Source organism: Scardinius erythrophthalmus (assembly GCF_964197995.2).
Source record: "Scardinius erythrophthalmus genome assembly, chromosome: 6".
In the NCBI taxonomy this organism is placed as follows: domain Eukaryota; kingdom Metazoa; phylum Chordata; class Actinopteri; order Cypriniformes; family Leuciscidae; genus Scardinius; species Scardinius erythrophthalmus.
In genome coordinates this window covers 39,867,618-39,882,400 of record NC_138226.1, presented here as the reverse complement: position 1 = coordinate 39,882,400, position 14,783 = coordinate 39,867,618, and the positions used below count along the sequence as shown (strand labels likewise).

General features: G+C 35.2%; 3 protein-coding genes across 5 annotated transcripts in view; all 3 read right to left on the bottom strand.

Moving 5' to 3' along the window:
* hoxd4a (homeobox D4a) overlaps window positions 1-128 on the bottom strand; it is a 2,048-nt gene extending 1,920 nt beyond the window's left edge. Inside the window, exon 1 of the mRNA XM_081368530.1 lies at window positions 1-128. This exon is cut by the window's left edge and continues 281 nt beyond it. Within this exon, the coding sequence (XP_081224656.1) occupies window positions 1-113 (113 nt within the window). The 5' untranslated portion in view covers window positions 114-128.
* hoxd3a (homeobox D3a) overlaps window positions 1-9,279 on the bottom strand; it is a 22,653-nt gene extending 13,374 nt beyond the window's left edge. For all 3 annotated transcript variants that reach the window (XM_081369656.1, XM_081369657.1, XM_081369658.1), the window contains exons 1-2: window positions 9,217-9,279; window positions 6,956-7,140 (exon numbers count right to left, since the gene is read on the bottom strand). The gene's annotated coding sequence lies outside the window, so the exon portion shown is untranslated. The remainder of the gene's footprint in view (window positions 1-6,955; window positions 7,141-9,216) is intronic.
* Window positions 9,280-11,942: 2,663 nt separating this feature from the next.
* On the bottom strand, window positions 11,943-13,344 carry hoxd9a (homeobox D9a). Its single transcript, XM_081368150.1, has 2 exons — window positions 12,646-13,344; window positions 11,943-12,290 (listed from the first exon to the last, which is right to left on the bottom strand). Exons 1-2 carry the CDS (start codon window positions 13,181-13,183, stop codon window positions 12,049-12,051), a joined length of 780 nt encoding a protein of 259 aa, XP_081224276.1. The 5' UTR covers window positions 13,184-13,344; the 3' UTR covers window positions 11,943-12,048.
* Between the last annotated feature and the right edge of the window lie 1,439 nt (window positions 13,345-14,783).

Genomic DNA, 14,783 nt, shown 5'->3' with positions numbered 1-14,783 from the left:
CTGTAGTAGCCCGGGCTCTCTTCAGGTATATAGCTGGTCTGAGAATATTCCTCACAAGGAGGAAATTTTGGATCCACATACTTGGAGTTCACCATGTACGAACTCATGGCCATTAATTTCTGAAGGTAGGAAATACTAATTTTTCTCGAGTTGTCTTTTTTTCCTCCCTCCATAAAGCCCTCCTACTTGCTGTCAACTGAATAAAGTTAGGCTACCATGTGACCAGCTTGGCCAATCGAGGTGGAGGGACTTCATCAACACAGAAGAAGCTGTGCACACCTAGTAGTGAATTTCACAAACTTCACATTATCTCTCAATTAGGATGGTGATAATATAATATAAAATTTAGTTGATTAAATACCCGGTCTGTGTAAGAAGAAGAGAAAATCTGTTTTGAGACCATGTGGGCATGTACATCATCACATGGGAGGATCCCGCACTCTTACAAATAAAGGTTCTTTATTGACATCGATGGTTCCATAAAGAACCTTCAGCATCCATAGAATCTTTACATTCCACAAACGGTTCTTAATAGTGGATAAAGATTCTTTACACTATTAGAATGATCTTCACACTAAGAAAAAAATATATTTTAAGAACTGTTCACTGAAAGGTTCTTCTATAAGTGCGAAAAAAAAAAATATATATATAAGCATGTAGCTTTTGGTAAATTGGGAAGCCCAATTGGTAAATTAATATTCAACTAAGCTAAATCAAACTCGACCCAAGTGGTAAAAAACAAAACAAGACAAAAGATAAAAAACGGTCCAAGGCACAAAAAGAGTCACATAAAGCCAGCAGACAATTGCTGGAGAGCGTCTTTGTCATGTAGAGGTCACTCAGAAGTTACTGGAGTCTCATCATTCCAGCGCTTCTCATCCTTTCAGCTCGCTGTATAGCGCACCCTGGTTCGCCATCAATGCGCGTGCCAATCAATAATCAAACACCACAGAACAGACAATAACCGCTTGCCAGTTCTTAAGGTAAGACCAGGGGCATAGTACATGGATGTGCAAAGTTTGTTAACATCCATACAAAATATTGCTTATATTATTTAATGCTCTCTGTCTTATAAGAGGGGCGATTGCACAACATTTCAATAAAAGTATTCGGCAGCACTATTTTACAGTGTTCCTGTTACACATTTTGCATGTAGTTACTATAGCAATTACATTCAATTATGCATAGTTGCGTACATCTAACCCTAAATCAAATCATAAACCTAACCCTAATTATATAGTAAGTACACTTAATCACTATTACTTGGTACTTCGCTGTATAATTATTGTATAAAACACTGTAATAAGGACACCTTAAAATAAAGTGTAACCAAATATTCTATTATGTTCATATGCACACATTTAGTAAGATTCAAGCGCTGTAGAAATGGTTAAAGTGACTTGTCTCAGTAAGAACAGGTAGAAGCGCAGTACACATGATCAAAGCTTTCATGAGTTCAACCACATAATCATATTATGTAATTATATGCGTCTCATTTGATGTTCTTCGTTGTACGAAAGTGGTTCTTCGCTGCCAGCTGCCATTTTCCAAAGCACATTGCATAGGCTATATTGCCCGTACATTAGATGGCAAAAGCATTCAGTGGTCGAACACTCAAATAAGACGAAGTTTTATTCGAAGTTCTTGCATCGACCATATACTCCCCTAGAACCGAATCTGTGACTGGCATTCTTTCACACAAATTCGGTTCTACAGGGTATATATAGACAACGACATGTATTCGCTCAACAAACAAAATGTCTTAGAAAAAAAATTCGAACTCAAACATCAAGTGTCTGCGAGTGTTTCTTCAAGATTTGCCTTGATTAAAAAAAAAAAAGAAAAAAAAAAGAATGAAAGTTCCGTATTTTTTCAATACTCTTTTATTAATGTTTAACAGGGAGCATAAATATTAAGATAGAGGCCCGCAGCTCCATTTTCAGACCTCGTGTAGCCTAATGCGTTCATATTTTTAAAGTGAACTAATCTAACTAATTCAATTACTAATGATTTCATTCTGTATCTCTAACAACACCCTATACAATTGAACGGAATATTCCTCCAGATCCAGGTACGGGATTGAGGGCTTTAGTGCCAGATGCTGTCATTGATCAGGTATAGCCTTAAAACTGTGTGCTGCACGTGAAGAAGCATATAAAGGAAGGCTAAAGGTCGAGAGGTCAAGCAGAATCATTTACAACACACATCAAAAAGTTTCATTATTTTTGGTAAGACGACAGCGGTAGCGGAAAAAGAAGAAAAGTTCATGGATAATACATGACCTTCTCAGATAAGCAGCTCCTGTGGTCATTCCCACCCGGTCACCAGAGCCAACATATAATAAACCTAGGATCCGTTCAAAAATTAAGAATCAAGAACGCTCAACATTTTCCCGCTTAGGAATTGAATAATTATCTATTTTTATTGTTAGGCTAAATTTAACAGCGACGTTAACTTCAAGTTCTTTTCATATTTACCATAATTTCCTTCAAACAAGCAGATTAAAAGTCTTATGAATTTGCATCGATTTATTTGATTAGCTGTCTGTTAATTTTGATATAATATTATGGAATGTGATTTTAGAACTTAGAGATGATTATAGCATTTTAGAGCAAAATAATAGGCTAGTGTTTTAAAAGAGATGAAATTCTTTCTACTTTTTAGCAGGCAATGCATGCGTGATATTAGCTGTTTAATATATTAATTAATTTCTGTATGTATTTATATTTACCAAGCATAAAGACAATGTGCGTTTTAATACGTGTTTTTTATGTATGTTTGTTAGACAGCGTGACCCGTGTTTCACCTTGCTTTGCGACTCGTTCAGGCGGGTCAAAGCCGAGTTACTGATGAACAACTGAGTCACATCTGATTTTAAATGAAAATATCTCCATTTGTATATATATATATATATATATAGCCTACATACATATATAATTCGCGTGCATTCACATAGGGGTTTCCATGATCTAAACCGTTTTAAATAATTACTTCCCCCGTGCGACGTTAACCAAGTTGAAGATTTATTTTTGTAAGCAGATGTGTGGATTGAGACGGTCTTTCTCTATGAAAAGACATTTTTGCAATGAGTGAATTATTTAAAATAATAATAATAATAATAATTTCAACTCTATCAACGAATGAAATATGTAATTTCAAACCTTAAATATCTTGATTTTTGGTCATAGAATACATACAGGCTTTATATTTTGAACTTCATATGCTATTAGACTGAAGTTTGATTTAAAATGATTTAATATCATTTCGTTGTTTCACTGACATTGTATGTTTGGAAAGCAGTGAAGAAATTATGTACCTATTTTATATTTTCTAACATTCACATTACATTGCGCGTCTCTGCAATTCTGAATTCAGATAATTTAATTGAACAGGACTTTCGATCTTTTTTTACTGACCAGCCACTGTATCAGAGATGAAAATGAATGTAAAGTATAAATGGTAGGGTCAAAATGAGAGTTTCTTTGCTTGGGGGCGCTAGAGAGCTTGTCAATAAAACCCAGAAACCCTGCTTATTATAGAGTTCACTTACAAGTCACGAAAGCGCGTGCATCGATTAACTGATCTCTATTAAAATGAACGGTAGCCTACACTATCTAATAACAACAGACCGAGATACATAACAGGTGCAAATAAGTAAACAATAAATTGCCAATTCAAAGCAAAAATAAATAAATAAATAATAATAATTAAAAAAAATAGTTTCGACATAAATATGTAGTAATCAAAAGACAACTCTCAATTTAGACCAATGTATATTTCACACATGGAAGAAAATCACATTTAATAAGCAGTTTCTTTTTACTTTCTCCTTATTAACAAATAATGAAAAAGTAAAGCAATTCATAAAACAAATGCTGATGCCCTCGTTTCAAAAATGTAAATAAATAACAATAATAGTAGTAGTAATAATACTAATTTAATTCCTACAAGCTAAGCCCTGAAAAGTAATCTTTAATAACGTGGCGCCACATTTGCACCAAAGCCGGACCACTGCATAACATTTACGTCACCTTCATCACAACCTATTTTTTCTCTAGTTATCCAACCAACCCAAAACTGTGTACAACAACAAAAGAGGGGTTCACATAAACAGATCAGAGCTGGTTTGGTGGATATGAGACTACAGTAAACATCACGGCACAATCCAACACGCGCAAGTTCAGCGACGCGTACACTGAAGAACACAAGCTTACCTCGAGAAGCAGGCGCGTCGCGTAAAGCGCATATATCCATGATCAGAACTCGCGTGGAGACTCTTTCCTCTGCAGCGACACTGGGATCTTTTCCAAACCGTCTGAGCGACCTTTCTAATATACAATGTGAATTATATTTTGGCTTGTCAACTCCCTGGCCATAAAACAAAGTTTAATGGTATCACGTGCTTCCCCACAGCCATTCATGACAGCGCGCGGGTGCCATAAATAATCCTGAAAGTTGCACTTATTCAATAATGGCGATTACTCTGATCTCAGGAGGAAATAAAGACACGGGGTTCAATTCACATTCACTGCACTCACAGGGAAAAACACGCATAGTTTATTTCTTGTAGTAGGCTATATTAGACTAATGTCTGTTTTTTTGTAGTATTTATAGAATAATAGAGTTATTTGCTGTAGCGCATTCTTGTGTTGCTTCAGTTTGCTCGTTATTTTGCCAGAGTTCAGGACAAATGAGGTGTTTGTGAAATCTCTGACGTGTGAACTAATGGAAATATTTTTTCTGACTGTAAATTTTTGAGAGGAAATAAAATAGCGCCATATGGCGGGTTGTCGATTTCTGTGAAGTCAAAAATGGCCATTTGGAAAGTTTCAGCAAATAATATTATAACATTTACTGAGAAATGTTCTCACCTCTGGGTATTTTTTTTTTTACGGGATTAAACATTCAATTCGATATTCACCTAAATGCATTACATTTTAGTCAATTAACAGTTAAATACATTTAATATGTTATTTAAGTGCATGAAACGTACAGGCATTCACTGTGAGTGTTTCGGGACTTCAAACTCTATGTCTTCGATCACCGATATTTTGATATTTTTGATCGTCATATGATCTATTAAAACGTAAAACAACTTCATGTCAACACTGAAATGCGTGCATATGAAAATGATTAAATTATAATCAATAATTGAATACAATATTTATAATATAATTATAATAATTCCAACTGTTCTGACACAGTTCCTTTTTTTAATGTTTAAAAAACAAAAACATTTCTATCAGTTAATAAAGGAACTGTGTGACTTGTGTCACATGACTGCGACAACCAATCACAGTCACAGGAAATGAGCTCAAGGACAAAGATGCAGATAGCGGACAAGCAAGTGCCCGAGTGTTAGACAACAGCGCCGCCTGCCGACTGAAGAAGACACTGCATAGGTGTTCGGGCTTTCTTTTTTCTTTCTTTTTGCACAACTGCTCATACAGAAATAGACAACTGAACAACTATTAGAAGTTTATTTTTTTTTTTTCTTCTTTTTTTTAAGATATAGACTATACTTTATATAACAAACACATTAGTGTTCAAATAATGCATGAATAAATAATACAATTTATATTACTGCCATATTTTACTGAGCATATTTATTATTTAATATTTAGACAATAGGCATGTTTAATATAATGTGATTTGGGTTTTAACCCTAACTCTAACACTTTAAATGTCGTGGTTTTAAAAGCTAAATTAGCGAGAATCTCCTAGTTTAAGAGCAATGCAGATCTCGTGGTTATAAATTCATGGAGAATTCTAGACTATATAAATTGCATTTTTGACTGCATTTTCAAGTTTGTACTGCAAGTATATAGATATATTGTTCAGAAGTGAACTGAATGTGAAGCTCGTTGCATGAACTCGTTCAGGCTCCTCTAACGCTATCTGTTTTGCCGCATTGCAGTGAGGTTGTAAATACCTCTGCCTGTCAGCTGACTGTGAAATACTGTCTTTGTCCCGCACAGCCTGTCTCTCCCTTCCCAAAAAACTGCGCCATTCTCACCATTAAGGGAGGCATACATTAAAACGCACAACTCCACCGTCCGCCACAGGTTTCCAAACTTTCAAAATCATTATTTTATATTGTGGATCTTTATTTTCATGCACAGATTAATTATATATAAAATAATGACGCATGAATATATAAGAATCATTATTTGTATGCACAAGTTAATTGTAGGTAAAATAATAACGTCTGAATATGTATTAAGAATGGCTGTGAATCATTATTATTTTATGCACAGATTAAAGATTTTCTATATAGCTATCTTTAATCTGTGCCTTAAAATAATGATTCACAGCCATTCTACTCAGACTTCATTATTTGATATATAATTAATATGTGGATACATGTGAAACTGGCGAAATAGCCTAAGTTAATAGCCTTCATTTAAATTAAAAATCACACAAAGGGTCTTCCATAAAATGTATGTGAACTACTTGTAAATCCACGAATCTGCTTGCAATAATCATACACGTAACTGCTGAACAGTCATCATTTGAAGGTCTGCATTACTTTTTTATTTCCGAATATTTTGTTTTTTTAAGATTTGCTGCTGGCTCATTTGAACGACAACAATACTTCAACTATTGCGGATAATAATGCTAATAATATCAGTTATTGGGAAGTATTTATTCGTAAAGGTTCATGTTTTTCACATTCAGATCATATCAAACATGAGTAAAATCACATTTTAAGATCTAGTAAAGAAAGGCCATCAGCATTTAAAGAACAGAATAAAAACAGCACTCTTCTAGCTTTTAGTGCAATCCAAAATTAACTAATTGAGTTACCTGCGAAAAAATACTGCAAAAACAGTAAGATTGTTTTTAATAAGATTGCTAATGCTGCCGTCACAATCTGAAATTATAATACAAACCAGAAACCTGTATCTTCTGACTGACACGATAGCATGTTCAACCTTATGAAATATAAACTTACCCAACAAAGCCCTATAATCCATGTTTTCCTCCTGCTCTGCTGCTGAATATTGCGAAGCTGGCTTGAGATCAGTCGTCCAGTGCTGTATTGTTGCACTGTTTAGAAATGCAACTCTTGTAGCAGCCGTCTAGCTTCTGATCTGACAACAGCCTACGCAATCGGCCTCGAGTTTGTCTTCTCGATCTCTAACACAGATAGACATGCACGGCAAAAAAAAAAAAAAAAAAAAGAGAGAGAGAGAGAGAAATTATATGATAACACTCTGTATTTTGGATTTGTAGCGTTTAAGCCACAGAATGCAGTGGGGAAAATCGCTTGGGAAATCAGGAAAAGGGGTCACGAAGACGTTTGCGTCCTGCACATGACCAGTGGCATCCAATGACCGTCGAAACAGGCTCATAAAAAGATCTATTGCAAAGCTGTAAATAGTCTTCTAACAAAAAAGGAATCTGGGCTGCCGCAAAGCCTATAGTTTTTTGCGCATAATGACTGAGCCAGCTGCACTTCCTCAGCGAAGAAAATACAGTCACAGACATCTGTGTGTGTGTGTGTGTGTGTGTGTGTGTGTGTGTGTGTGTGTGTGTGTGTGTGTGTGTTTGTGTGTGTGTGTGTGTGTGTGTGTGTGTGTGTGTGTGTGTGTGTGTGAGAGAGAGAGAGAGAGAGAGAGAGAGAGAGAGAGAGAGAAAGAGAGAGAGAGAGAGAGAAACAGAGAAATTACAAAAACACTAAAACATTCTTAATATGCTGTTTCGAATAAGTAAAATAATTCTAAATAAAATAATTTTAATTTAATTTAAGCCTAGCTAAAAACTGAAACTGACCTAATTAGCTACAAAAACATGTTTCCCTAGTAAAACAAGAACCGTCGAAAAATAAAAATGTATGACAATTATACGTGCTAGTCTAACGCAAGTCTAAGTTAATGCTCACAATAGATTTTATTGAATACGTAATGCATTTCGAATCGATAGGAAACAAAATAGCCTATATATGAAATGCCTTATTATGTAATATATATAATATATATATATATATATATATATATATATATATATATATATATATATATATACAGTATAGATAGATAGATAGATAGATAGATAGATAGATAGATAGATAGATAGATAGATAGATAGATAGATAGATAGATAGATAGATAGATAGAAATAGATATATAGATATAGATTAAAATAGAATAATAGCCTAGTAATTGTTCATTAACCTATACATTTTATAAACAGCAATAATGCACAGTTCTGAATATGATTCTCACAATCTGCTTTGAGCAAAACGATCTACGAACAAATGAACACAGAATAGATTCAGAAATCTGGATAATTTGTCGGCGTTTAAAATGTAAACACATTTGCCACTTTTTGTCTGTGGGTCAAAACGACTGAAAGCAATTCAGTGGACGGAGTTTTACAATAGACAACAGATTAACTAGCGATTTTATATGTTATGACTAGGCTATGTTTTTTTTTTTTTTTTAGCCTATTATTATTATCATTATTATTATTATTATTATTATTATTATTATTATTATTATACCGCAAATAGGCTATAGGCCTAATGAAAAATATTAATAAATCACTTTATTCGTGGCTGATAATGCGAAATCAAATAACACTCTCAAAAATAAGTAGGATAGGTTATACATTAATTATTGTCTGGTATTTTTCTCATTGACCTTATTTGTACACATCAGTTAAAAGCTGCAATTTTTTTAACGCGTGAGATGCCATTTGTCACTGCAGGCAATTTAATGCAAAAATAGCATGCCTGCATAAATAGGTTACATGCTTCTGAACATGCTTTGTATAGATGGACAGATATATCATTTTAATTCAAGTTTGCATAGAATAGCTATAGGAGGTATGGAGAGGTGGTGGTGGGGGTCTTAACAGGGAACGCCTTTATAATCAAAGTAATCTGAAAACAGATTTTACGGCAGACAACCTTGAAGTTTCATCCAAGGGAACATCTGAGAGACGAGGGCGAGCGCTGATTTAGGTATGCTGGTTCCGAGCCAGTATCACAATGGACGATTTACAGGCTTGGTATTGTAGCGACCCGTTCGGCCTCGCAGTGTCGTAAAGACCCGCTGTCTGTGAAAGTTATCGTGTGCGTAAAATAAAGAGACGTCGCAGTGACACGTAATTCCAGCAGGATTCGCCTGATAACTGGCGCTCTGTGTCTGGACAGATTTCCCAAACAGATGAAATTATTGCATCAGTGCAAATACGCCATCGCATGCCTACCGTACAGCATCTTGTGGAAATGTTGATCCGCAGGAGAAAATACATCGCCCACTGTTCTGTGAAGGGTCGACAAAGTGAGAACTGATGGTGGCAGATCGTTACTTATTAATGCCAGTGGAATCATATATGATTGAGAGCTGCTGTTATTGAATAGTCTGTTTGGTGAACAGGCCCAGAGCCAAATCCATCGGTCAGGGTTTCTCCTGCATGACCCTAAACACGCTTGCTTTAGCTCACATGAGAGACAGGGAGGGAGAGGAAGGAGAGGGGAATTAGATTAACTGTAAGCCTGTGTTTTTCTCTTTTTCCGTTTGGGGTTTGCGAAAGTCTTGCTCGGCGTATGTGCTTACATTACATTTGCATTTATTAATTTATAGGCTACTACTGCTACTGCTGCTGCTACTACTACTACTACTAATAATAATAATAATAATAATTAATAAGAAGGTTGCACTATTTTGTTGAAACATGAAGTACCGCAGACTTTTATAAAGAAAACAATCTCCCAATAATTCAACATGTAGCTAATATTTCAGATATAACAATAAATCATCACATATTTAAAACTACATTAAGTTTTTAGTTGTTTTGTAACAGATGCATGGATAGCTTATATATAGGCCTATTATACGCTATAACAACAACAAAAAACAAGTATATTAACTGTAAATATATGTAGGAGTGTTAATGTGTTTCGTGCGTGCGTGCTTAAAACGGCTTTGTTATATTTATATATTTTGCTGTATGTTGTGTCGAGTAAAGCTTCCATTTTTACTTTTCATTTCTAAATGGCCTGGACTGTTCTGATTATCCTCCTGATGATTCAGTTTGTATTGGATACCTTCATTCGAAAGGAAAGAAACATTATGTCAAAGAGACAGTACAGAGAAATAACCTAGAAAACTCGCTTAACATTTAAACTCTTTTAGCTCAATCGTTATGGGTCATTATTAATAAACTAGGCCTATTCATAGGTTTAAAGTTGTATCCGTTTAGCCAAAACTGAGCTGAAATATATTTGCCCACACAGTGCTCCATGCTGGGATACATGGAGCGGTCCAAATTTCTTTGTTCCTGTCCTTTTCTCATCCCTACATCTATTCACAACAGACCCTGCAAAGTGCAATAGATGCACCTTTATGGAACTGGGAGAACTGAGCGCATGTGTCTGACCCGAAATATTAACTTTGAATTTGAATTATCGTGTTTTAATAATAAGATCCTGTTAGTAGGTGTGCACGGGCACATACAGTCCTTTATTTTCACAGAACAACTATGCCCTCTAGTGGCAATAATGTGCACCCCTGATTCATTTTGCATTCTTCGAAATAGCGGGATGCATCCACGTTTCCTTTTTCTATTCGCATTTCAAGGCATGTCTATACACTTTGAAGCCTATCTGTTAATAATCTAAAATGAGTGTTGCAACGATTGTATGACTGAAATTAATTACGTAGATAATCCCTGCTGCATTTTGTTGTAACACCAAAAACTATTATCAGCTTTAAGGTTTGTGAAACATTAGGAGTGGAAATGCATTTCGAGAATAAACGTGACTTTCAGTGTAGGCCTACTGGGGGGTCGATGCCGCTTTAGTCTCACAATCAATACATCGACCAGACGCCCCGCAAAAAGTGTCTGCGTTTTTGTGTGCAAGTACAGATACAAAGAAACAGAGAGGCTAGTTTCAAAGAGAAGAGCAATAACAGTCCTATGCCATAAACTCATTTAGACCAGACGTCTAGCTCTTCTATGGCTTTATTGGACCCAATTTCTCCCTGCTCTAAAGCAATTCTTGGTACAGGTTTGACGATTGGGGTTCCTTGCAACACCTTTTCCTAATCATAAACTTTTTTCTGCAATATTCTCTAACAATGAATCTCTAGTTTGTGTTCAGCATGAAAGAAACTGAGGCTGATCGCATATCACTGAAATGAAAAATATCAGTACATAAGCAGTACGCATGTCGAACTTGAAATTTATTTGTAAAAATTGGTCTAAAAGGGAAACATATTATCACAGTAAGTGCACAAGTTGAGTATTCAACAAAGCTTGTCTACACCCAAATTCACTATACAGCACTGAAGACAATTGAGCTTCACTTTGACCAAAATAAAAGACATAAAATAGACCAAAATGGAGTTCGTTTTACTTATATAATTTAGACCTTTTGATGCATCTAACACGCCAACAAAAGCTTCAACGAAAAATACAATATTTTAGTAAGGAGAAATTCGAAATAAGGGATTGAATACACGATGTCCAATTTAAAAAGAAAGAAATTAAAGGCACAGTAAATTATTCATGTGGCTGCATGAGGGTGAAGGGGTTTTGCATGCATTATGGACAAAGATGTAAAGATCAGCAGATTAAGAACTAACCAGATCACGGACCATATCCTAATTTCCTATAAGACATTATTATGATGAGTAATGATAAGAAACCACTGACGCTGAATTTAACTGTGCAAAAGAAAAAAACTGGATTCTCAGATCTTCAAAGAAATACTCCACCACGGTTCTGGGAAATCGATTTTAGGGCGTTTTAAGCCAAATGTAACTATTTTAGAAATCGTTGTGAAATACCCATTCATTTCAAGTCACTCAAATAATTATTTTGACTCAGAATATATATATATATATATATATATATATATATATATATATATATATATATATATATATATATATATATATATATATATATATATATAATAGAATATATGCCAATTCAATGTTGGGTAAAAATAAAAAAAATCACAAAAGGTGTATCCTAATCCAAGCATATGTTAAAGGGACGCACATTAGCTGCTGAGTTGAAGCACGCTTTCCACTAAGGATCTTTACCGCTCCTCTCTCGGTTCATCTTCTTCATTTTCATTCTTCTGTTCTGAAACCAGATTTTAACCTGCCGCTCTGTTAAACTCAGGATTCGTGCGACTTCATAGCGACGATCCCTCGTTAAATACATGTTATAAAGGAACTCCTTTTCCAATTCCAGAGTCTGATATTTTGTATACGGACAACGTTTCTTTCTTGTTGATCTCGCATGGATCCAGTTTGCAGCAGGGTTGCCTGAAAAAAAAAGGAACAAGCTAAAGAAAGCATAATAATAATAATAATAATAATAATAATAACAATGTGAAAAGAAAACCATGCACATAAGCTTAACTTCCACAAGAAAGGTCATGGCCATATCAGAAACGGAGATACGTTCATATGTAACCATTCAAATATTGTTTAATTGGTGTTAAACATTTGTGTGAATGCAATTATTTCCAAAGTGTCTTTTTTTTTTTTTTTTTTTTTTAATGGCCACTACACCGATGAAGGCCAGTGGTAAGAGCCCGGACACTTTTATAGGTTTGTAAAACTTCCAGTTTAGGGCAGTTCGACAGTTGTAAATCACAGGGCAATTCATTTTACTTACTTGGGTCAAGTTGTTGTTGTTGCTGTTTTTCGTCTTTAGGTTCGCCGTGGCTCGAAGTATCATTTTCAACTCTTTCTTCAGTAGTTTTGTCTACGGATACAGTGCTGCAGCGAAACTCGGGAACCACCGGCGTCTCTGCTTCAAACGCCGCGCTTTCAGTCCTTTTCGAGGGTAAACTTTCAGTCTTTGTACCGCTGAGCCGAGTGTTGGAGTGGAACCCCGATAAAGAGATATGGTTCGCGACTGGCTCTATCCAGGAGCGGACGTATCTGTTGTCAGAAAGATGGGTCTGGTGGACGTATGGATGGTAAATCCCGGACACTGCAGCAGGAGAGGGCTGATGGACCGAGGACCAGGACGCTGGGAACACGGCCGACTTGGGAGCGAAGCTGCACGAGGAAAAGTCCGCATTTTCGCCCACACCTGACGGCCTCGCGGTGTGTGAACCCTGAACATAACGCGCTCCGTACACATCCTCCGTCTCGTGCCCCATAATAGAGTCCACATAATAGCTACTGAGAGCTGAACTAGTCGACATTTCTGGATCCCTTCGAACTCATATAAAACGTTACTCTGTTTCCGAAACCTTGCCTCTGAACAATCATAGTATTTTTGCTGCCTTCATCTTCAGTGATTGGTTGCATGAATCACGTGATCATATTTACTAATACAGAGAGTAAATCAGTCCTCTGATAACGGTATGTTTGATTTTGTGCTCTTAAAAAAGACAAGTTATTTTTATCTGAACTTTTAATGATATTTTGCATTCATCTTTCTTTAAACTACGTATGAATCTTTTATATATATATATAACAAGGTCAGATTAATGCACCCATTTATTTGCACTCACTATTACCTTAACAAACGATTCCAGCCGTGTAAAATCTTGCAAAAAAATTCGTCATAAGGTATGTCATAGTCTAGCCTTGTAAAGTATTTTATAGAGTACCGAGTTGCAAGTCATCGTAAAATAAATGTAATAACATGCTGTAAAACAACGAACCACCACAGCCTCACAGATTCTCATATTTTATAAACTACTTTAGTTTTAAGATCTGTTATGCGGTCTTTGTAAGTTTGATGCTGACTGTAAGGTGTTGTAAGATTGACACTGGAAGAAACATTTGTATATTTTTGGTACTTATTCAAAAGAGAGTCATAGTATTTTATGTGTCTCAATAAAAATTTTATGAGGTGCATTTGATTATGTATTAATGTTCCCTTAATAAAACAGACTCTTGGTATTTCAAAGTGTCTTGACCTACGTGTTTATCATTAATAACAATAATAATAGGCTACAGCAATATTGGGATCTTTTTAGATAACAATGTAGCCTACGTCTAAATTGAATTACTGGTTGTAAAAATGTTAATCTACCAAAATAATAGAAGTTTATATATAGATAAAATAGAATAGATAATTTGTGTATAAAGGGATTAAGTCAAGGGAAATGTAAACACAAGGAAATACAAAATATAGACGAATGCATTACATATTTCATCTTAATTTGAGAAAATAATTTGTGTGAAGAAAACAATGTGGTTTAGCTTATTTGTCGACAAGTTGTCACTGAGAGCTCAGCCGTTACAATTTCGGTCAAAATGATAATCTGTGTTTCCATCTGTGACCACACACTTGAACACATCTTAGAATGTGCCTACAGGGGTGTATGGCATTGTGTTTGTGTGCGCACATTATAGAGAGTGAGTGGGCGATGCTAGAAATATACTTTTTTCAGACGCGTGGAAGGATCGGTATTAAAAGAGAAAATAATTGCATCTGCATGACAACTTTTAAACAAAATGTTGTTTATGAATGTATGGAATGACGGACCAAATCATTTTCACCTATAATTTACCAAACCTCTATGTGCTTCTGGTTTGCCTGATTTGGATTATTATTATTTATTTATTTATTTATTTTTTGGCGTATCATAATTTGAAATTTTGGATATTGACGTTGAAGTTTGAAGGTTATAGGGTTACATTTTAGTATTTTGAATTAAGTTAAGGTTCTATTTAGAAAAAACTTACACGTTTGTTTTTTTTTTTTTCTCAGAACACAACAGTCCATTTTTGGTAATCAGAACATACAGTGTGGTTAATTTTTCAAATAAACGTCAATTGACATGTACCCCT